Here is a 24,586-nt window from a genome sequence, read left to right as displayed (position 1 = left end):
TATGCGGCGAGACCACCAATCCTTGATCACCGCACAGCTGGCCAACACAATGCCTGATGTAAAGTCATTTCTAAATAAATAAATAAAAAATTGGAATCTAAAAGATAACTTACATTTGCTTAAATGAGAAAAATGGATAGTAAAAGAACACATTTCGTTTAAAAAATATATTTTTGCATTTTTTTATTCGGATAATTTAACATCCCTTTTATGTAGGCGTGTCTTTTCTTAACAGCATGGCTCTTTGGTGACATCTAGAGGCGGAACTGTCTTAAACGAACATGGATGAATTTCAATGGAATCATACTTCAGTCCTGGCAAATTTCCAATATTTCCTAGTTCAAATTTCCACTCTTCTCCTTCCGTTTTAAACAATTTAAAATATAAAGAACTTTTCTATAAAATAATAACATAATGGAGACTTAATCACACTTGCAGAAGATTCTCAGGTGAAAAAAAATTATATAAATTTTTAGATTGCGTATTAAAGGTTGCATTAAAGAGACAACAATTGTTTACTCTTAGTCATCTTTATTTATTCATCTATTTTTTCCACGTATTTCTTGTTTTTCTTCAACAAAAACAGATAAAACTGTCAGAGGACATTAGTATAACAACCAGTCATGCCAGCTATGTATCCATCTAAATCTTCATCTTCCTGTTGTTAATCCTTGATCCTATCCACTGCCCTGCCTCTCTCCAAAGCCTTTAAGCACTTGGCACTAAACAGCATTTACCAGTTTATATTGCAAGCTGGTTTTATTTAGTTGGTAAATTTCTAAGTGGCTGGATTTTATATCAATCATGGGGACACAATTATGAGATCATGTTGATCTTAAGGCATACTAAGAAAATTAAACCAGTCATTTTATGACTTTTCACCAATCACATAACTTTCCTAGTTATTGAATCATCTATCGTGACAGTAGGAAATATGTGGTAAATTTAATAAATTAACCTGATAAATTTTTTTAGAGGTATAGGATTCTATTAATAATAAATATGTATCTCCTGCTTAGCGCTGTAAACAGCTGAAATGGAAAGATATAAGCCAATTTGTAACATTTTAAAACAAAGATAAAGTGACGGTTACATAGAACTATGCTAGAGAGACTTTCAAATAAATACATTTATGTGATTGTCAAAAACTTTAGGTCTCTTCACGTCCATTCTTATATTCAATCTTTTAGATCTACAGATGTTAATTTTTCACTTTTGAAGCAATTCCAACGGCCAGCGCACCTTTAACTATATCCAGATACACACAGCAATAAATCTGAATACTGGACATCTCAGTCCCCTCAACTGTACAACACAGCTGTTTACGTGTAACAAACTATTTAGACTCACTGTGAATCTGTTCAGACAATGGGGACTGGAAACTTTCTGATGTAAACAGGTTAGCCTCTAGTGCTAACCTAATTTCTGAATGTAAACAAATGCTTCAGTGGTCAAGTAGGAGATAGTTCACAGGGCGTACTGACAGGATTAGACCCAGGCCTACATAGGTCACAACAGCGGCCACTCATCCCCGAAGCATCATCAACAAAATGCCCCCAAACCCCTTTGAGCCTCATCATAGGTCTTTGATAAACAGCAACATTTTTTTTTTTTTACATCAAAGAGACAAGCATATGTCTCTTTCTGAATAGACAGGCATTGACTGTAACAATAAGCACTGAAAAAAAAAAAGTTGCAGTTGGTTGGACTTTCCCCGGTTTTGAGTGAGTCTCTGAGAATCTTTTTTTTTTCTCTGTTGCAAAACATTCTCTGTACAAAACAAATCAAAATCGCAGCAGAAGTTACTGAGGTGCACAAATAAGGTCCTTTGTGTTCATCCCAAGTTTTTCCATACTTAGAGTCCATCTCACTGTGCTGCTACTTCACAACCGATCTGCATTTCAGCCACATCCCGGATCTCAGAGCAGCATGTCTATTGGCTGAAGCAGGAAGAATCACAGGATGGTCGAATAAAGGTGCCATGTGATTGGTTGAAACGATACTCCAGAGTGTGTGGCTTTGTCAAGGATGATGAGGACATTGGTCTTTTGTTTTTTTTGTTTGAAAATGATGTATTATGTTTCCAATGGTTCACTGGCGTCTGTTACACCGAAAGGTTGGATGTTCGCGGTCTGTGGTTCACTATGAAGTATAGAACCTGTTTTCAGTCTTTAGAGGACAAAGGAGAGAACAAGACAAAGATAAAGAAAGTCAATCCATTCATATGTCTTTCCTTCAACCTCTCCAAACCCCTGAACTGCTGACTGGTGAGAAGGAAGAGAAAAGAGGAGAAGTTTTAACCAATCAGGGATCGGTGGAGATCAGTCCAAGTATTGATCTTTGATCAGGAGCAGTGAGTGGGTCCAGCCCCTCCTCTCTCCTTCACCCCCTACCCTAGACCCCTGTCCCTCCCTCCCTCCCACCCGCCACCTCTTAGGAGCCATATCAAAGCAGCAGGACCTGTAGACAGAGGTGCCCCCCTCTGGCCCTCCATTGTCAGAGGATGATACAGCAGCGGCACAGACGCTGGCCACCTCCATGCACAGAGGGAGGTGGCGTCACTGGGGCAAAGTATGCGTGCACTTTGATATCCGGCAGCTGGGCCTGCGTAATAAAGAGATACATTATGTAGTTTAATCAGTGTGAAAGTTATTGATATGGCGCTTTTAGCGATGATCAAATTAATATTTTTTTAAGGAGCAACTAAAATGGTACAACAAAAAAATTATGTGTTTAAAAAAGAAACATGTGGTGCATCTTTTCTTTTTTGGTAACGTTCTTTATTTCAAATAATTTCTTTATTTAAACCCCCCATAAATGATAGGTAAAACAATGGTCTTTGGTTTGAAAGCATCACATCATTGGGTGACTGAGATGAAGTACAGAGAGGTTAAAAAGTTTTCCCTTTTAACTTTAATAAACCTGTTTGTAAAAAATCTGCACTGTTTTTGCCTAAAAATAGTAATAATTAACATAAAACCATTTTTTTTTTGTACAAAATAAAAGTTTATGCAATATTCCATCTCCCCTGGAGAACAATGCATTACACTTATGATCTTTAAACTGTAAAGGAAGCAGAAATATCCAGAGAAAAAGTCTTTGGTTTTGTGTCTGCTCACCCTGATGCGTTTGATGCCGGCCCTTGTGACTTGCTGGCAGTCGTAGAGCTCGATACGTTCCAGACGATGGCAGCTCTTGAGATGCTCCAGGGTGACATCAGTGATGAGGGGGCAGTTGTCCAGCTCCACCACCGTGAGGCGCTCCTGGCCACAGGTGCTGTTGCTTAGAGCTCTGATGCCGTCATCCGTGATCAGCTCACAATGGGACAGGGACTGTCAATGGAAGAAAGGACAGAGACACAATGATATAGAGCCATGCTAAGAGGGTTCTGGTACAAATTCAAACTTTATGGGTCTTATGCTTTACCAAAGCTTGCAGCCGTGGGCAGTGGATTGAAAGCTGAGCCAACGTGTTATCGGTCACCTGAAGGGAGGACAGGTTTGATCAGTAAATGTCCTTATATGTCTATACACAGCTTAGAGACTGAGATCTCAATGTGGAGTGATGTGTTGCATTACAATATGTTCCACTGAATCTCACTCTGTCTGTCTGTCCTCCACTCAAAAGTTATTCAAAGAGTATGTGACAGGATTACCATGGAAAATACTCTTTTATCCACACAATCAGATCTGTCCTCTTCTTTTATTCTAACCTCTGCTTTTTATAACCCATAAAGGTTATGAAAACTTTTTATATCAATTAAAAAACATTAATGTAAAAAACTCGGAAGTCACTTACCAGAATACATTCTTCCAAGTCCATTTTTTCAAGCTCATGACAATTCTGCAAAAAAAAAAAAAAAAAAAAAAACAGGGAGTTAAATGGATGCTTGGCTGATAGAAATCAAAGTGTGCATAGGTGGGTTGACTGAGGTAAAAAAAAAATAAAGTATAAATCTGCTGTGAAAAGAAAGGATTCAAATAATTTTCAGCTAAGAGGAGAGAGTAGGGGGAGGAAAAAGCATGAGCAATAGCTCATATGATTTAAATTATAATATAATAGTCCAATTATACCTCATAAAATATGCTTCAGAACATTGGTGTGATCTGATGTGCTATTGGTGGAAAATATGGAGTTCAAATTTTGAGTGGATGGGTTCTTCAAGCTTTACTACCCAAAAACAATGAACACAGGGCTGCACCAAATTGAAGTAATTGCAAAGAGATGTTATTTTCAGTAGAGCACAGTACTGTTTTAGTACAGAAAGCTCCTTCAGCACTATGCTGTTTTCCTTTTCTCCATAGATAAGCTGAAACTAATGATGGAGGCACAGAAACATAAACAGGAAGAAATCCCATAGATTGTGAGGCACCCATGTACACTGAATCAGAGAGGTGGCTGGGAAAGGAGGTTATTCTTTCAGTACTAAGACCAATGCGGCACCATTGCCAAATTTTCTGTAATCAATCAATGCTGCAATCTGTGTAGCAATGGTTGTAGAACTCAGAAAGACTACAAGGAGGGAATCTGTAAAGGTTAACAGGTAATAAACAGGTGACAACACCCCCCGCCCCCCAAAAAAAAGAAAAACGGAAAAATACTCACTCTTGCGAGGACTGTGAACCCAGCATCAGTAACATGGGAACATCGCGCCGCCTCAAGGATCCTTGGAAAACAGAAAACATAAGTTCTAAGAAATAATTGGAGAAGCAGCTCAAATACTTTATGACAGTTTCTGTCTAAACTCACCCAAAATTAATTATCATTTATCTTTTTATGCATTTTGGACTAAAGAAAATGTGTTTCTTACTTAAGTTGTGGACAGTTTAGTCCCAGTGCAGTCAGAGAGGCATCAGTGATGTTACTGCAGCCAGATATGCAGAGGATCTGTAGCTTGTGGCATCCCCTGCACAAGCTGACCAGGCCTTCATCTGTTATTTGCTGGTGGTATCAGACATAATAAATACATTAGAACAGCATTCAGTCAAAAAAAAAAAAGGTTTCTAATGTGTTTTAATAGTTCATCATTTTCCTGAGGTAATCCTAGCTGTTAGTCTTACTGTGCAGGACTGGATATTGATGGTGGTCAGTTCAGGGCAGTGCTTCTGTAGGTGCTTCAGTGCGCCGTCATCAAGCTGGATTAAAACAGACACATTTTTTAATGGAGACTCATAATGTGTGTAGGCAGTGAAAGATTCTTAAAATATGGCATTTCTCATAAAGAGGGAGATTAATCTATAATAGTTTGAAGGTTTGTGAGATAGCTTCACCAAGTTTGAGGCAAATTAAACATGAGCAAAGGCACAAGAACAAAATGACAGAAACTGTTGGGTTTACATTCAATATTACATAAAAAAAGAATGTATAAAATCTAACATATACACATGACTATTGAGTCCTTATCCTTAAGTGAAACTGAAGTAGTTGTGCGTTTTACCTGCATGCAGCCTCTGAGGAAAAGTGCTCGCAAAGCAGTGCAACCTCTAGCCAGGGCCTCAATGCCATCTCGAGTGATCTGGTCACACCATGACAGATTTAACATCTCCAGCATTCTGCAGCCATCACTAAACAATGGTCAACATAAAAAAAAAAAAAAAAAAAAAAAAAAATTTTAGCTAAACAGCTTAAGAAAAATTGTGTTTGCATAACATTTAAGTGTGTAGGCCTTTAAGGAGAGGAGGTGAGGGTTTAAAACTAGGTCTAAGACGAACAAATACCTTAGTGCCTTGAGGGAGTGGTTGGTGATGGAGACGCAGGAGGTGAGATCTAACTGTTTGAGCTTGGAGCAAAACTTGCTGAGGCTGAGGCAGGTGCTGTCTGTGATCTTCGTGCAGCCGTTCAGGTTCAGCACTTCGATATTTCTGCAGTTCTGAGCAAATGTCCTAAGAGCCAACACAAAGAAGTGGATAACTAAACCTGAAGGGGAATTAGTCGAAATGCCTAAAAAAAAATTAATCACTGCAGTTTGCCAAGATATATGTAGGGAAGTGGGCAAAGACAAAGAAGTGGTGTTCTGGTAGGACCAGTGAAAAATGTAATATTTTGACCCACATGTGAAACTAAATGAGCAAGTAAACTAGAAGTCTACATCATCCCTATTGTGAAACAAGGTAGTGTAAGAGAATCAGTGGCATCACTTAAAAATCAATACTCATAAACAATGTCATGCTAAGCTAAACCATTCAGGAATAAAGATAGGGCAATACATTCAATCTGAGGATGTAAAAAGCTGATAGAAACATGCACTGCAAGACTAGCAGCTATAATTCCTAAGATTAGTAGTTCAACAAAACATCAAGCATGTTGAATAAAAATGTGCACCACACTTTATTTTTTAGAATACAATTTGGAAAATTTACTGGCTTACTTCAACTGCACAATAAAGACATTGACATAAAGCCTCATGAATGTACCTTTAAGGTAGGTTGGTCTATTTCATGAAAAATAAATGAATTATATAACAAAACACAGACTAAGTCTGAAAGATTTTAAGAGGTAGAAACAGGTACTACATCTCTGCTTTTTATAGAATCAATAGCTCCTATTATAAAAGACAGTTTAACAAGAACGGTTGTTTTTTTTGAGTGGGTACAAAGGAAACAAGAATGAAACACAAATAAATAAGCTCCCTGTAGAACTGTCTGGGATTCAACAAGTACAAGCTACTTAAACTTTGCAATAACAGAGAAAAAACAGCAAGTAAATGAATTAACAAGAGAGTTATTTTTTTTATGAAAAAAAAAGATCAAAGCTGAAGTACACTCATCTAATCAGTGTGTTCCAGAGAGACAATGGGACTCTCACTTCATAGAAGCATCTCCAACGCTCAGGCAGCCCCTGAGGCTAAGCTGCCTCAGGAAACCTCCACAACGCTTCGAAATGTTTTCCACCACCCGGCCCTGAGGGACGCAGGGGCAAACAGAGAGAGGAAGAGAGATGTAAGTGGGCAGCAGGACCGCAGATCAGCTGAGTTGTCTCAGTCAACATCGCAGCACTGAACTTTGGGCTGCATAACACTACCCAACAAACGCTCACACATACCAGTCTCAAACACAAAACTCACTTCTATGTCTGTCTGGAAGTTGAACAAGTCGATCTTCTGCCAGTTGCTGCCATCTAGAGCCAGGACATTCCAGGCCTGAGAAGGACACACCAAAACGGACAGAGAAGTGGGTCAGACAGAGGAAGGCATTTCCTGTAGCATGAGGAGGACTGGTGAAAGTAGAGAACCAGACTTACCGTAAATCCATGGCATTACTTAACCCTGATCTATATTCCCTTTCCTAATTATTTTTTTGCCAACTTGATAAAAATCTGACATGCCTTGATTACTTTAATGGTCGATTTCACTATCATTGGATCCCAGACAAGTCCAAACCAAATGAAATAAAATGACACACTTCAAAATATGAAAACTATGATATTAAAATCAAACTACACTACAATTAAACTCTAAAGCAACAACATAATATATCGACTTTCATGTATATTTCATTATCAAAATCATTTAAATCTGATTAGTAATAGCAATAGCAGTAATACTGTACATTAAATTCATTATAGAAAATAGCTATATAATCAATAATAAACAGAAGCAACATGATCAAAATATTTTAATACAACATTTTAACAACTATAATAATCAAGCCTTTTATTTGTGCTCCACACTAAGCTTTTTTGATTTTGTCTTTTCAGTAAAGGTTTCATTTTCTTCATGACATCGTGACCTCAGTTGGTTACTTTCTGATGATACCAATGATCACAGTGGAGTGTAGGACACGTACCACCACTACTCGCTAACTGGAATATAATCATTTAATTTAAGTACTATTGATCATTATTCGTAAAACCAAACCCGCGTTTTCCACAGATGAAAGTATTCAGTAATTTTTGTCATACTTTGACAACAATATGATTTCCTATGATTTTCTATGAACTACTCATAGCCTACTGTAGGAAATGAGATGATGAAACCCCAATAAATATTATCTTCCTTCCAGTGTGCGGTATAGTAGGGGGCAAAATCACAACGTCAACCAAAACACAAATAATAATAAAAAGGAAGTAAGTAGGTATGGAAATGCTATGCTAAGGTATAGAAACACTATCGTTATTCACCCTCACTGCTAGGTTATTTGCACACTTTGATATAAAGAGGAGTGACTTAAAATGCTGAGGAAAAAACACAAGTGGTTCTAGAAAAAGGCACAATCCTGAACAGATCAAATCAAAATCAAACCAAATCTTAAATCAAAGCTTAAAATAAGAAAGTAATTAGAACCTGGAAAGACTTGACTATCACTTAAATTAAATGACTTAAAGGGTTTCCTCTAATGTTAGAGACCTGCATAACAATTCAAAAGAGAAGATGTTAAAAATCCCAGCTGAGACAGGTTATTGTTGGGTATTATAAAACTATGGCGGCTTATGATGAAAATACAATAAAAATACAATCTAACCCTAAGAAAAACAAGAAGGTGTTGAACCTTAAATGTTTTTCCTATATTTCCATTAAATAATAGAGTTTTTACTTTTATTTACAGTAAACAGCTGTTAAGGATAGGTGTTCATCTTAAAAAACAAAGATTTTTTAAAAGAAAAACTGATGCCAAAACTTTGCAATCTTTTTCTAAATATCTAAATTTAGCAATGAATAATAACCAACCTGTAGCTATCGGTTTACTATGGTGCTGTTATTTTGCTTAAGGCCAGCAGAGGGCACTTTAATCGAAAAACTGAGTAAATTCCTGACTGTTTAAAGTGTTCAAAGAAATAATGATTCCAGTGTTTGGAATGAATAGGGGCTGGTAGGTCAGTTTCAAAAACATTTTCAGAGTTTGTGCTTACCTTTGACACCTGTGCACATCTGCAGAGTGTAACTACATCAAGATAGGAGAATATTCTGGAAAAAGAAACAGAAAAAACAGTTGGGGTCTTTAATATCAAAAAACTTACTCATGAAAAAAACTATTATAAAGTTTATTTTATTTTATCAGTGGGATGTTTTCTTCCATAAAAAAACATAGAATAATAAAATAAAATCTGAGTTTGATATTCAAATTCACTAGTAGCTACAGATGGATTTTTCTTAAAAACAGAGCAGCTAATTCTATGTTCTGACTGTGTCAATGAAATCACAAGAACTGAGCTGATTATTCACTGCTACTAAACAATAAGACTGATGAGTGACTCTGAACAGTCACCCCGAGCTTTTTGTCATATCATCAAAGCAACTGACATCTGAAATCATGTTTCCAAGATAAAATAGGAGAAAAGCTGTTGGATTGGCAGCAGGAGAGCCCCACATCAGGCGGTGTTTGAACTGGGGGCATGTCAGCCACAATGGGCTGCATGCAGCCGGCTACTGGGTCAGCTCAATCCATTAATCTGCCAATGAGTAATCTCTGGCACTCCGACAAGCTCGGCCACAGGCGGTATTTGCACATACAAGAGATAGAAATGAGCCAGAATACAGACACCTACTCAGATACCTATATGCTGTCCTGGTTGGCACTAATTACACTGCATGTTCAAGCTGACCGTAACTGATGTTAATTAAGGATGTATACAAATGACAGAGCTGTTATGGTGCCAGGGTTTAAAGTACAACTGGAGCCTTTAAGCCCCAGCAACACTAGCTGCCCATTGTTTCTCTCATTTAAAGTACAGACAGAGGGGCTGGGTGTTCTAATGTGTGTTGGGCTAGGACATGTTCAGACATGTCTGTGGGATCTATACCAGAGTCTTGTTTCACTAAGTTAAACCACACAAGTGGTATATAGGACTGCTTTAAGTTCACAGCCAACCCAGATATGGGCTTTCACACAAACAACTTCACTGGAACATGCAAACACAGCCATCAGAGCGGCCAACCATCATCGATCGCTCTTCTAATAACTGGTAAATAGCCATGACAATGACCATTAATAGGCTGTCTGTTCTAATCAAATACAGTCTGGCTTTCTATTAAATGTCAGAGAGGCTTTTTACTACCCACAGTGTCCAGTTATTAAACACAGAAAGGAAAACAATCAATCAGACATACAAAGCAGTAGTGGTTGTCCTAAACTTTCAAAGATGTCTATGATAGTAAACCGAGTCTGCCTGCGTGTAGTTTAAGAGGATTTCAGTGTAAAACCAACTGATCTGTTAAGGCAGTGGAGGTTTGTTATGGACCATTGGAGAACAAACAGCATCAAAAAGACACGTTTTAAGGAAAATAAGGTTAGATAAAACACCATCTAGCTTGAACATTGGAGGCGCTGCTCGATTTGGCATCAGAACATAAAGTACTGATCAGAGGAACTGTCAGGAGACCCATGGGAAATCTGGAGGAGTCATAGACCCACAGCTCAGGTAGGAGAACATGCTAAACAATGTGATGCATGACCGACTGGGCTCGATTTCCTTAAGTTTGGAAGCTTGGTGATTGGCTGATACTTAGATTTAAAACAGATCTCACTCTACCTCTGAAAATCACTAACTATCAATGCTCCAAGCTTTGCATCTGTGTTTTTACCAATAACATTGAAATAGGCGTCTTAAGACCTAAAAAAACTGACAGCAACACATCGATCACAGTCAGCATTACAACTTCACTATTTATAACTATACACGCAATGTGTACGCAAAGGACAGTTTGCACGAGATATTTGAAAGCATCCTACAATTCAAGCATAAGTTAAACATTTATGCACTGCATTTACTTAATATGTTCGGGAAGCTGAATGGACGCATAACTGTCTTTACTTTGAAAGGACTAACAAAGAGCAATAGGATCATCATGTAATTATATAAAAGAAAATTTGCTGTAAAATGTGGTTTAAACATAACAGATATAATTTTTTTGCAATAATGTCACAATTACATATTTTGTTTTATTTCAGGTAGGATTTGAGAAAATGTGAAACAACAGTAGGAATACTTTTGCATCGCTGTGACAATGTATAGTTGAAACAATTGATAGTTGATAGACAGAATTAAAACGCACTGCTCCCCTGGTGCCCCACAATGGCAGCCCACTGCTCCCCAAGGGGATGGGTTAAATGCAGAGGTCAATTTCTCCAATATGAGATCAATAAAGTTCAATTATAAATATCATCATTACAGAGTAAAGCTACATTCAGAGGCACAACACCCTGGCATCTTTAAGAACTGGCTTTACCACCTCGCTGCACAAAAGAAACCTCTAATCTACTGATTTTACAGGAGAAAAAAAACAATCAGTTTGGGTTCTATGAATGCTTTGTTAAATTCGGCCCTTTTTGGTCTATTTTTTTTTTAGACAGGATCTTAATAGTATAGGATCATCACTGATGGAGAAAAAATAAACACCTGACACTTAAAGCATGGCTAGATAAGAGCCCGTTGCTACAGCAACAGCTCAGACATAAATTTGGGTGCTGCTGGTGGCGAGCATGCTGAGTCAGCGCTTCTGCATAGGAGACCACGAACAGCTCGAACGCTCTCCTCCAGGACCCCTCAGTTCTTTTAGATCACAGCTGTTTTTCACAGTGTACATGCACAGCACACAAAGACAGCCGTTTTTCATGCACCAGCTGAAGAACACAAAAACAAACCTCAGAAATCAGGCATTTAGCTCTAACTGTGCTTCACCTCACACCTAAACCCTGAACATTGGATACTATATGCTTTCAGAGATGTTTATCACCAGTCGTAATTTCATTGGATTGAAGTTTAGGAGTTTCTTTTTTTTGGATCTTTTAGTTTCTTTATGGTGCTAAACGGATTCCACCGACTACAGCACCACAGATCCTCTTTAAAGCATTTTTGTTTTTTTAAGCGTTTTGAAAATTTGTTCTGACCATAAAATTAACATTTTCTTTAAAAATACAGTTTACAGTATTATTATATTTATATTTTTATTATATTTAAATATTACTTTTATTTTTTTCTAGGTTGAGTGGTTATTAATCACTGACAGAAAAAAACAAAAAAAAAAAACAAACAAAGCTGCATGGTAAATTAGCAGTTAGCATTGTTAGCAGTGATGTAACCATACACTCACGTCAAAATATCCAGTGTGTAACACGAAAAAATGTATGTACATCGTCATCTTTTTTTGGTGTTAGGTAATAATCTTGTTAGATGGGCAGACCTTTTCAAAACATATCAATTAGTCTCCTGAAGTGATAGAGGTCGGGATATCAGCAAACATTATATCATAATACCAAACAAAATGATAGAACGCTGTATGATGATAAAGCTAGTGATTTACACTCCTAATAGTTAATCAACAGTACAGGTTGGCCTTAATGAGTGTTTGTAACACAGTAGTGGGCAGGTTTTGTTGGTTTATTTTTTTCCCTAGAGGCTTCAATCTTCTATATTTGAGATGATTGCGCTGCTGGAATCCATCTAACAAAAAAAAACAAAAAAACAATTAATTTGCAGACTATCCCCTTCTGCCTTAGAGAATACAGTCCCAATTTTAAGGATTCCTAAAATGCTTCTCGAGATAAATAGGTTAAAATCTAAAAAAAAAAAATTAAAATAAATTTGCTAGGACATATGAAATTTTCTTGTAATCTATGAAACATGCATTTAGTTTCAAACAGCTCAGCCCTCTGTAAGCCAAAAAAGACAAGCAGAGAGACGAGAAGAAAACTGGAAGAGCAAAAGAATAGAAATGAAGAAAAAAAAAAAGAGAAGTCATCTAAGTCTATAGTTCCAGCTAACAGGCCCGTTTTTTTGATATTTTTGTCCTCTCTCTGAGCTATTTAAAACACCTTACTGATAATAAAAACAGAGATATTTGAGTTTTCTTTCAACAGTAAAAAGCTTTACAGTGCGCTGTTATCAGTCAAATGCAATGTACCAGGTATGTATGGAGGTTCACTGTTTGAAATAAGGTCATATCTTTGAGTTTCCATTATCCTGTCACCAGTGAAGCCTGATCAAACTCCTCTGATCCTCCTGATTTTACAAGTTGATATCCTATAGTGTTTCTTATAGGAGTTGTATTCCATTCGCCTGAAAAAAATAAATAAATTGGTATTTTATTCTGAATTTATTTATATATTTCTTTACAAAAATGAAACAAAAAGCCTGTTTTCTGAATTAAAAAGATAAACTGTAAGGAGAAGAGGAGGGAAGGGAGAAAGATCACTTCTACATAACTAAGAAATTTCCCAGTGTGTCAATCCCAAATGGAAGTGAATATTAATTAAATTCAACACACAGGACATGCTGAAGCTTCTGTGAAGGCATCTAGAGCTTAGAATTTGCAATGCCAACAGTAACAGATCATAAACTATGAAACTGGGGAGTGGCAGCCTAGTGGTTAGGGCATAGAGCTTGGAATCCTGTGGTCCTGAGGGCCGCGTCACATCTTGCAGATTTAGACAGCGTATGCCCAACGTCCGAGTATCTCCTAAAATGCTGGCATACTTTGAACTTTCTATATATTTTTTTCAATTTTGGGCGCATACATAGCGTGTTAATAACGAGTCCAGAACTTATGCCCAACGACAGCCTAACTTATACATAACGCACAGCACTGTAATGCCCATGAAATGATGCACAGGCCAGTGTCCTGAGGGGAGCAGCGATAAGCCCGGAGGCACCCGGTCTGCATAAAAAGATTTGTTTGAGCTGCTGGTTTGACTTGTCTGCTAGGAGGTTTGCTTGTCTTGGCCGTGGCTGTAAACGCAGGGAGGATTCATCACACTCACCTTCATGTTCTCCCTAGAATGGGGATGAAGTCTGGAGGAGTACTGACTGTTACTTCCTGTGAACCCCCTTTTATACCAAATTGCTGCAAATACCCTTTAAATAGTAGAAAAGGTCAAATATGGAGGTCTGGAAAAGGTCAAATATGTTGATATGCGTTGGAGATAAGTTCTTCATAAATTATGTACAAGTTATGCACACGTTACTCATAGGTTTTGGATAACCTTGACACCACAACTTATGAGTAACTTACAGAGGTGTCAAGTAACGAAGTACAAGTAGTTCACTACTGTACTTAACTACACTTTTTAGGTATCTATACTTTACTCCATTAGTTATTTTTCTTCCTACTTCTGACTTTTACTCATTACAGTTTCACACAAGTATCTGTACTTTCTATTCCTTACATTTTTAAAACAAACGTTACTGGTTACTCTTTGCTTCGGTTTAATGTTTATAAATATCTATTTCACGTCATGTGCNAACCCCCTTTTATACCAAATTGCTGCAAATACGCCTTTAAATAGTAGAAAAGGTCAAATATGGAGGTCCGGAAAAGGTCAAATATGTTGATATGCATTGGAGATAAGTTCTTCATAAATTATGTACAAGTTATGCACACGTTACTCATAGGTTTTGGATAACCTAGACACCACAACTTATGAGTAACTTACAGAGGTGTCAAGTAACGAAGTACAAGTACTTCATTACTGTACTTAAGTACACTTTTTAGGTATCTATACTTTACTCCATTAGTTATTTTTCTTCCTACTTCTGACGTCTACTCATTACAGTTTCACACAAGTATCTGTACTTTCTATTCCTTACATTTTTAAAACAAACGTTACTCGTTACTCTTTGCTTCGGTTTATTGTTTATAAATATCTATTTCATGTCATGTGCTCCATCCAATGCAGATCATTGGTGCCATCCACATCTAGTGAAAACTAGTGTAATTAGATGAGTCATATAACGCAAACACTCATTGGTTAGCTAAAGGAAATCATCAGAAGCAAGCAGGTGTTCTTCAAACTGCAAACGTGAATTGTCTATGCCATGCTACAATATAGGATTCAGAAAAAGATGTCGAGATGTCTGAAAGGTCGGAAACAGGCAAGAGCGTATCGGGAGATGAAGACCAACATGACCTCACTCATCCTTGGCCCTATCTCAAAGAATTTTTCAAAATAGCCGAAAAATTTAGCTTTTAATTCATATAGTGGCATCTGGCTGTTTTTTTAAAACGTCACTTTATACTTTTATACTTTAAGTAGTTTTTGGAGCAAATACTTTTTCACTTTTACTTGAGTAAAGAGGTCAAGTTGATACTTCAACTTTTACCAGAGTGTTTTTAAACTGCAGTATCTATACTTCTACTTAAGTAACAAATGTGTTTACTTTTGACACCACTGGTAACTTACACTTAACGTATGTCAACAATCGGATAACTTACCTGTAACTTATGCGCCATATATGGCGTACACTGGCAAAATCGAGAAATTTTGAGCATGCTAAAAATTTCCCAACGTACTTGTCTTATGTTGACGCGAGCCAGCGTGTTTCAGCGTGCTCATGACTTATACAAAACTTACTCATAACAGATCTAACGTATGCCCTCGTTTTTGCCAGATTTTTCGTACGTCAGGCATACGATGGTCTAAATCATTGTCTCACTCTGGGTCCCCGAGCAAGACCCTTAAACCCACACTGCTTCACAGGCGCCCCACAATGGCAGCCAACTGCTCCACAAAGGGATGGTTAAATGCACAAGTAAAGATCAATAAATGTCAGTTATTATCATTATTATTTTTTAAATCACAGCAGAGTTTTCTTTTTAATTCAGAAAAACAGAACATCAATATTTATTTAGTAAAAATTATCTCCTTAATTGAAGAAAACTGTTTATTTTTGTAGAAAAATATCATATTTCAGAAAAACAGACAAATGCCTTTTTTCTTTTTTTTTTTGTTGAATGCAATATACCTCCGTAGTTTCTATCTAATGGTAACGATACATTTAATTGATGTTGTTGCTCAATGTTTATTATTTGTTCCACTAACTCAAAATCATCGCCATAAGCCATTCAAACTTTATTCTTTATTCTGACAACTTTATTCTTCTACTCTTATGAAACTGTTTCAAACTACAGTGGAAATACATCGGGGAAAACAAATAACCCCAAAAGATTCAATAACCCAGGATTCCCAAACAAGGATGTACCGCTGTCACAATGAGTCCTCCTCACAGCTGATGTTGTGTAACCATCTCAATATGACACATGTGACAGTGGGTCATGTGTTGTAGCTGGAGAGCGCATGCTATTCTGTGGGTCCAGTAAAAGTGTAATGGTGCTAATGGGAGAGGAGGGGGGGGACCTTTAGCAGCTTTGGAGAAGCAGAGGAGCACAGCACTGCGGAATTCCCCACAAGCAAAGACAAACTATTTATAGCACCCTCTCTCACAGAGATATACAGCCCACATAGGCCTCGAGAGTGTTTCACACATGCACACACAATCAAGTGTGGCACAAACACAGAAATACCACCGTGTATCAGATGGGGGTACCTGCAGGGGCGCCTCTTTCCAAGATATAAGCAAACACTTATGGAGCATACAAATAACCCTGGGAAGATCGGCACGCGCCAGATTTATGGAGCGTGAGAAGCTTGTGTGTTGTAAAATATTGGCCTGTGGGTCACAAGTCTAGCAATTTCAGCCCAAGGGGTTGAAATACATCATACATAAAGAAAAATAGAACAAACATCCATTTCATTAATTTTGCGTCTGAGAGTTTTGCATTACTGCTGTGTTTTCAAGCCTACCTGAGAAGGAGCTCTTTGGGGAGCTTCTTGTTAATTGGGGCTTCATCGCTGTTTGAGAACACCTGCAGAGACACAAGATGAATAACAATAAAAGTTAAGTGTACTGCAAGTTTAACAAGCTGATTAAAAAACGTCAGAGAATCCAGGCACATGATGGGGCAGAAGCCAAGAGCCCCAAACATCAACAGACGTAGAGGCCTACAACTTGTTTACATCAGGCAGCCACAACTGAGCCATCACATCTCTAACGTATGCTAATGAGCACACCAGAGACACATTTGGCTTCTCATGTCCACACCCTGAAAGATTATAATTCAGTCGGCCTGGTCAGGTTGTTGGCATGCTTATCTCAATTAGCCTACTCACTGGATGTCTGGCCATCTGCTGAGTGACACACTCACACACATTCCTAGGTTATTCAAGCCCAATCGTTCTGGCTGAGGCATGAATTCAGAGTGTTCTCAATCGAGCTAGGTCTATGAATTTAGATTAAGGCAAACACCCAGAATCACAGTGCCCCTGCAGGCACATGCACATCCTCTGAGCGACACGCTCAGATCCTAAAGGAGTCAGCGGGTGGATCTAATGTGGAGGACTCCCCGCTGTGTGACATGCAAGCAGGAAAACAAAGGGAAGCAGAGTGATCATGGTGCAGGAGGAATGAGGGTTCCATGCAGGGAGGGGGGGTAGGCATGCAGCCTCTTCGTCATAAAAAAGCAGTGGAGAGGAAAGAGAGGATTAAAAGGGGAAGCAGAGATGAGACAGAAAAAGAAACTGAACTAAAGAGACCAAAAACATTCCGAATCGTTTTATGGTGAAAACCAGAGAGTGAAAAGAAGAACTATGGGACAAACAAGGAAACGAAAGGTTACATTTAAGAGGTCAAAAAGACAAAGGACAGGGAGTTGTCTAGTTTGGTTTAGAAAAATATTAACTAAGCTGGTTTGACTGTTAACAGCTCTACTATGATAAAAACAAAACCTGCAAAGATACTGCAAATATCTAAACACATTCAAGGCACTTCATCACAGCTCACACTTCTGCAGCTTCATGTTTCTAAAATGCATCTTTACACAGACTACAAGCACCAACCACTGCAGTGTGCCAATATTAAGCTTCTAGAAAACTTCTAGCTCCTACCTGATGGAGGATTTCCATCATCAAGTTACCTCTAAATATAAACAGGGGCTAACAATTGCCTCCATAGGTCACATATTAAGTAAACAGGGTATGACTGTGTGTCATTGTACCAACATATACCATGCCAATCAGTGACTGAATGTACAGACATAAATAGTCATATAAATAAATATGGTTTCTAGTTTCATATTCTTATTTTTGAAAAAGGGCTTTAAAATGGAAACACATCATGTTCTTCTTAACAATCACTTCTGTTCCATCTCATACTGTATAACCAGGGTCAGATAAAGGTTATACACATTCTAAACCCCACATAGCAGCAAACTGCTGCCATTACAATTATTTGTTTGGATGAAATATGCATGAATAGGCATTATGCGGCAAAACAGTCCAAATACTCCTGTGGAGTATTTTATATGGATCATCTGAAAATTAAAAAAGTAGAACAAATGCTTAGGCTATCCATTGACAGTTTGAGCATTGAAGGTATGAATTAAAGAACTAAGACACACGTGGCAACTCCCTAATGGTAATCCTTAATAATCAGACCTTTATCAAATAGTTAAAAGAGGAAAGCAATTTTTAAAAAGTTAACTTTCAGAAGATGCACTCACACATTAAACGTTGAATGTAAAACAGGGTGTGTGGTGGAAAACAACCAGGGCACATCACCTTAGCTAAAACTGCTTCCATTCTATTTAAAATATATCTACTTGCTTTTGCTGGCCTTTTTAAAGAAAAATATAAACAAAACACCTTGAGCTTTGTGATAAGAATGGAACACATTTTGAAAGATATATCATTTTGCAGATATCTTTTACACTGCGTCTAGAAATGGTTTTTAAACAGCCTAAACTTTTGTCACATTTTGACATGAAAACCACCATCGGACAAAACAGCTCTTTGCTAACGACTTAGATCTTAAATCTCAAAAAGCAGTGAACACATCAAAATGCTTTTTTTATGGAGCTCTTTAGCAAAAAAAGTAAAATGAGAATGGGCTATGAAAAGTCTCCATAATGAGATTCAGAGGATGATAGTGAAAAAGGAGCCTCTTCTCTCTGCAGTTCTCCACTGTCCGATTTTTATGACACAGTTGAAAGAAGAAAGTCATAACATTGATTAAAAGTTTCATGACAGCCTGCTGAGAAAGAGAGAACTGACTCCTGATCAACGCTTAGCACATTTAGGAGCAGACACCACATTCTCAGATTGAACTGTGTGATCTTGATCCATCCAGCAGCTACGGAGGAAACATGGAGCTGAAAATAACCTTATTACTGTCCTCAAAGTCTGAAACGGTGATGACAGTATGCTGCGGTGGAGATAAGTTTTCTGTGGCAGGTAATCTTTAAATGGTCAGAAGAAAAAAAAAAGAGAATGGGGAGAAAATTTCTGAGGAACAAGCTTAAGAACACAAATAAGCAGCCATAAGTGATCCAGCCTTACTCTGGAACATCACTGGAGGAAGGTGTAAAAAGACGAGCAGTAGCGCATCAAATCCAGAAATATTTTAGGATCCAGAGAAGAACTGAAGTTGAACACTTGTTTTATCTCAGAGAAAGTTGGGTGAAATAATTATTAGAAACTACTAACTAGGATTAGATACTAGGTTTCATTTTTTTCATTTTATGAAATGTAAAAAAAAAAGTTGTAGGAAAAAAAAAATAGATTGCACAGAATGAAGAAAGTTATGAATCCCTCAACAGGGAAAATCTTTACGTCCACCTCGTTAACACATTCCCGCTTCTTTGACATAAACTTATGAACTAAAACTTTAATACACTTTAGTTGTTTTGTTCAGAACTGATTTGCCACAAATACCATTTGAAGAACACTAAACAAAAACAAAAAATGTAATTTACATCCAAAATATCCAGTAAAGACGCCTCAATCATACACAGATTCAAATTAAACGGAATCAACTGCATCATCGATATAAAATATCCAGGTGAAGTTTAGTTTATTTTTTCCAAATGTTAAAGACTTTTCCATTTATGGAAATACAGCCGAATGCATTGCCACTGGCTTTGCAGAGAACCTATTATATTGAGCATGCAAGCTGCAGCAGTAGCAATAAAAAAAGCTACATGAACCTCCTTTTAGCATCCTTTCGTTTGTTTATAACAGCAAAGCAGAATCCAAAACCATGGAGATATATCTCTGTTCCTACAAAGGCTGCAGCAGTGTAAACAACCGTTTAACTTGGGCCACCTGAAAATGTTTTAAAAATAATAAAGTTGCATTGTGTCCTGCCTTCTTAATCAAACCAGCTACAAGATGTCTCAGGCATCTAGTAGTCAGAGAGCTGGCCTGCTCTTTCCTAACCAGCCCACATTTCTATTTTCCACCACACACTGATTTTTCATGTAAGAACACCAACACCGTGTGTTCTGATTCACTGGCATTGAGCATGTGAGCACACCCGGCTGATAAAGTCAAGTACCATCAAGTCAAACCCTGAAGAATCTCAGCAATGTGTGAACCCCACCTCAGATAAAGCTGTGCTCACCGCCAGTCAGACGCGGCATCATAAAGACTGAACACCATGTGGAGTCAAAAGCTGAGAGGGAACATGTTTCATAAGAAGACTGAAAGCTTGCATTTTGTTCTACTTCCCTGTTACACTGGATTTTGTGTAGGTGAATTGAAAACATCCAGTGTGTCGAATGGAGCGTGTCATGGGGTCTGCGTCCCTCAAGTCTGTAGCGCTGTATTTAACTAACCAGTTTGTAGATCAGTCTGAAGACACTGCTCCACTTCATGCAGACACGTGCTTGGCTGTGACTGGCTCTCTGTCATGCAGTATTTACAACGGAGAGTGTAACATACTCAGCAAAGATCAATGCTGAGCACCAATACACTTTCAATAACAAGCCTTTCTTGTGGAGCTAGCTGCTGGGTCAGATAACCCATTATAACACCACTTGTGTTACTCTGATATACACGATGTTCACTCACCATCCACATAATTCAAATCAGGTGTTCTAATCACTTTCAGAGCTACAGGTAAACAAAAACAAGCACCTTGACTGTCCCTACAAACATTTGGAAAGGCTACATACCACCTAACTTCATGTAGCCTTAAGATTAGCACATGAAGAATTCAAAGCAATGTTTTGTGAAATGAGTTGTTAAGACCAAGCAGCTGGATCCAAGGCCTCCATCACCAAGTGTAATGCCAAAACTTGCATGCTGTGGCTTAAAGCGAGCTCTAGAAGAGTGGAGATGTGTTCATTAGTCCTGTATAGTGAGGTAAAGTTAAAAAAGGTCCAAGGGCCCCTGACTGACTAACTGGGGTAGTAAATATTGGCTCCATAAAGACGTGGATGAGAGAGCTTGGTGCAAATAAGCCAAGAGCCCTGATCTCAACCCACTAGAACACCCAGACAGAACAGAGTTATGGAGATAGGAGAGTTCTGAAAGCTACATTGGCGACAATGGGCCACATTTCAAAGAGCAACGGTGACACACAGAGCTCTAAGTTCAAGGAAAGTTAGCCCTTCATGCTAACATTGCCTTAAGCATTAGCAGAGCAAGGCAGCAGATAGATCTATGATTTTAAGTTTTGGAAAGACAACGTAGCTCACCAACCAATTTAAGTTAGATTGCTTTACCCTTAAATTAGCTTGGGTAGCTTTAACAGGCATTTAAATCTATAAAAAAAGGATTATTGAGAAATATACAGAAGCATATGAGAAAAAACAAGGCGGCATACGGGAAGAGGCTGGAAAGCAAGCTCCAGAAGAACAATATAAGCGATGTGTGGTCAGGGATGAGGAAAATCACAGGCTTCAAGCAGAAGGATCATCAGGCAAATGAAAATCTGGATGGAGGCAATGAACTGAATACATTCTTTAATAGATCCATTTCAGGAACAGGCTTAGCATCTTTCTCTCTTGCCCACAGTCAAATGGACATCTCATCCTCCTTTGACCCAAAGCTTCCCTCACACCTCAAATGTTTCATCTTCCACATCTGCCAAGGGCCCTCCTGCTTCTACGAATTTGATCTCAGCCAAATCGCAACATGGCGCTGCTCCCTCCACCTTTCACCTGTCTGCCTCAAAGAGTCAAATAAAGAGGCAACTGAATCGTAATAAGTCAGCAGGTCCTGATGGTGTCAGCCCCGGAGTCCTGAAGGCCTGTTTGTTTGTTCGATCGCAACAGCCTCCACTCTAGGTTCCTGAGGAAGCATTTAAGATGGCGCTATCCATGTAGTAGCCTGTTATGTCTGATCCATGTTCTCCTTTAATGGGGGAGTGTTGGCCTAGTGGGTTAGAGCAGTGCGCTTGTGCTCTGAGACGGTTACAAGAGCAGCCCACTGCTCCCCAAAGGGGATAGGTTAAATGCACAGAATTAATTTCTCCATTGTGAGATCAATAAAGTTTAATTTCTATCTTTGCTATTTCTTTGCTTCATGCTGTTGAATTGGAGCTGAAGATGCCATCATACACCTGCTGAAACAAACCTACTGTCATTTAGACAAAGCGGCACCGTGTGGAAACAATCCTCTGATCCTGAATGTGAACAAAACAAGGGAGATGACTGTAGATTTCAGAAGAAACCGAACAATTAAAATCCTATTAACATTATGAGAGAAAAGGCTGAAGTGGGTGGAGGAGTATAATCACCTTGGTGCTCAACTGGAAAACAAACTCAACAGCAGACTCAACTGCCGCTGTCTACAAGAAGGAACACAGCAGACCACACTTTCTAAGGAAGCTTAGGTCCTTCGGCATTTGCAACAAGAAGCTATGCATCTTCCATCAGTCCTGTGGAAAGTGCATGCATGCTTGTTTTAAAAATGCCCTTAGGTATGAGTGAAAGTGTATAGTAGATTCTCTGATGTTGCCCAGCTAATGGCTGCTGTAGAGAGGTATCAGATCAAACAACTCCAAGTTGTTAGGATAATTATCATTGAAGATGTGTGAGTTCATCACACCCTGGTATGGGCTGCCTGTTGCGCGTCAGAACTGACGTTTTAATCTAATAAGAACAATTCCTCTGTCTGGATATACAGTTATAATCTTTATTTTGTACGTGGCAAAGATTTAGAAAGGGAATGAGAGCGGCGTCCTTTTTTGATAAGGCTGGAGCCTTGGATGTTTAATCATCTGCTAACGTGTATGATGTAAAATATGATGATGTGGCAAACTGGAGATGTATAAAACGCTCTTTTAACTGCTAATCGGGGCCACTTCCTGAGAGGTGAGCTGCTGCCATTCTGTAACCCTAAGCTTTTTCTCTGATCAGAGTAAGATTACAATTTCTATCAGAATCTGTTGTCATGTCTCCTGGTTATTTAATACATACAAATTATGAAATGTTATTTAAAGAGTTTGTCCCAGGTGATCTCTTTTCAGGAAAAAGAACCGGAGAGATAGAGCATCATGGTGCATACACAGATCTTTAACTATTTGCTTCAATGTAATTCTAAATAACAGGTTGAGTTTTTAGTCAGAATTCTGAAGTCTTGAGGTTTTAATTATGTCAAAAGTGAAAAGCTCATGGGGCCCCCTGCTGACCCTGGGGATAAGAGAGAGCAGCTCAGTTTACTAATGCCCTCAGCAGGCTCTGTCCCTCATGACATGTATGTATTTTCTGAGGGGGGGGTGAGATTTATCCTGCCCAATCAGGGTGAGATCTACATGGAGGCTGCAGCTCACAGCAGACAGAAGTGTAACTACAGGGGACAGAGCCTGATATATTGACAGTAGAGCCAGCCACAGCCCTGCTGTCTGTCCCGCAGTCCCCATTGCTCCGTCTGCTGCTGCGGGAGGACAACTACAGGATTACCCTTGACCAACAAAACGCCTCAGCTCATGACTGCGTGTACAAATTAGGAGCAAAGCCCCACGCACACGCTCACACACACACACAATCCCAACACAGTTTGCTTATACAAGCCTCCCTGCTGGAGACAAACAGTTTAACCGTTGGTGGTCCATTTCCCTCCCTGTGTCATTACCTCGAACCGGCTCTTGCTGATACCGTTCATGTCTGCGTCGGTACCTTCCTGCTTACAGACGGAACCAACGGGAGCCGCTTTTCGGGCAGATTTTTTTTGGTCGCCGTTTTATTTTTGGGAGCGTAGGAGCCGAGCTGAAGCTGGGTCTTCACCTCCTCCTCCTCCTCCTCCTCCTCTCCCCCCCAGCCGCCAGCGAGGCTCCTGTCTCCGGGTCAGTGAGGTGTTGGTAGCAAGGTGTGGTGTGGGTCCGGAGAGGCCTGCTGTGCCGTGAAAGCTCGCTGTCTCCGAGAGCAAACGGCTCCCCAGCTCGTCTCATCACAGGGCTACCAAAATAACAATAATAACATGGACGGTTCTGTCAAATGACTTCACTTCCGCCTCTCCCTTCATTATCGAACACCAGAACGAGTCAGCTGCAAGCACTGAAAACCCTTAAAAAACTAAAAAAAACAACACGCGCATGATGCGGCGGGTAAAACATGTAAACCTTATCGCAAATTTCTCATTTCAAGCTCTTGTTACGGCGGCTGCCGCACGAGCGCTTTCCTCGCTCGTTTTCTGTTTACTTGGAGAGACGGGGGAAGGGGAGGGGCCAAATGACGTCATTGCTGCGGGAAAAGCACGCGTGGTCGATTTGTTTTGATTGTGAGGTGTTCTTTAGTGGGGGGGCAGAATGAAATTATTCACTGCAAGGAAGGAGAAAGTTTTCGCCAATGTTGAGGCCTACACTGTTTATGGCGGGTTCTTTAATTACAGTCACATTTGGTTATGATATATATTTTTTATTTTTAGAAATATTCTGATTTGTTCTACTTCGTCACAATATGTTGTTACATTAAACGTCAATGGATATAATAAAATTCCATAATTATATTATATATTGTGATGGAAATATACATAAAACACACAATAAAATGTTTTATTTTTTCCACTTTTTGTTCATTCAAAGAAAATATATGTTG

At 38.8% G+C, this 24,586-nt stretch overlaps 1 protein-coding gene across 1 annotated transcript; it reads right to left on the bottom strand.

Moving 5' to 3' along the window:
* Positions 1-2,428: 2,428 nt before the first annotated feature.
* Positions 2,429-24,184, bottom strand: fbxl2 (F-box and leucine-rich repeat protein 2). Its single transcript, XM_015372344.1, has 14 exons — positions 23,625-24,184; positions 16,515-16,576; positions 8,848-8,902; positions 7,064-7,138; positions 6,805-6,899; positions 5,718-5,882; positions 5,438-5,564; positions 5,061-5,135; positions 4,811-4,941; positions 4,606-4,666; positions 3,799-3,843; positions 3,427-3,483; positions 3,120-3,332; positions 2,429-2,604 (listed from the first exon to the last, which is right to left on the bottom strand). Exons 1-14 carry the CDS (start codon positions 23,652-23,654, stop codon positions 2,497-2,499), a joined length of 1,299 nt encoding a protein of 432 aa, XP_015227830.1. The 5' UTR covers positions 23,655-24,184; the 3' UTR covers positions 2,429-2,496.
* Between the last annotated feature and the right edge of the window lie 402 nt (positions 24,185-24,586).

This window comes from Cyprinodon variegatus, unplaced genomic scaffold, assembly GCF_000732505.1.
Source record: "Cyprinodon variegatus isolate N-32 unplaced genomic scaffold, C_variegatus-1.0 Scaffold71, whole genome shotgun sequence".
In the NCBI taxonomy this organism is placed as follows: domain Eukaryota; kingdom Metazoa; phylum Chordata; class Actinopteri; order Cyprinodontiformes; family Cyprinodontidae; genus Cyprinodon; species Cyprinodon variegatus.
The sequence above is the reverse complement of the archived record's forward strand: the minus strand, read 5'-3'. Positions and strand labels throughout refer to the sequence as shown.

Bases quoted from the DNA above. Each gene is read 5' to 3' on its own strand.
- fbxl2 (XM_015372344.1), bottom strand. From the start codon at position 23,654: ATGAACGGTATCAGCAAGAGCCGGTTCGAG. The intron at 6,900-7,063 runs GTGAGTTTTGTG...TGCGTCCCTCAG, and splicing joins ACTTCCAGACAGACATAGAA to GGCCGGGTGGTGGAAAACAT. The intron at 3,844-4,605 runs GTGAGTATTTTT...TTTTTTTTGCAG, and splicing joins GGTTCACAGTCCTCGCAAGA to AATTGTCATGAGCTTGAAAA.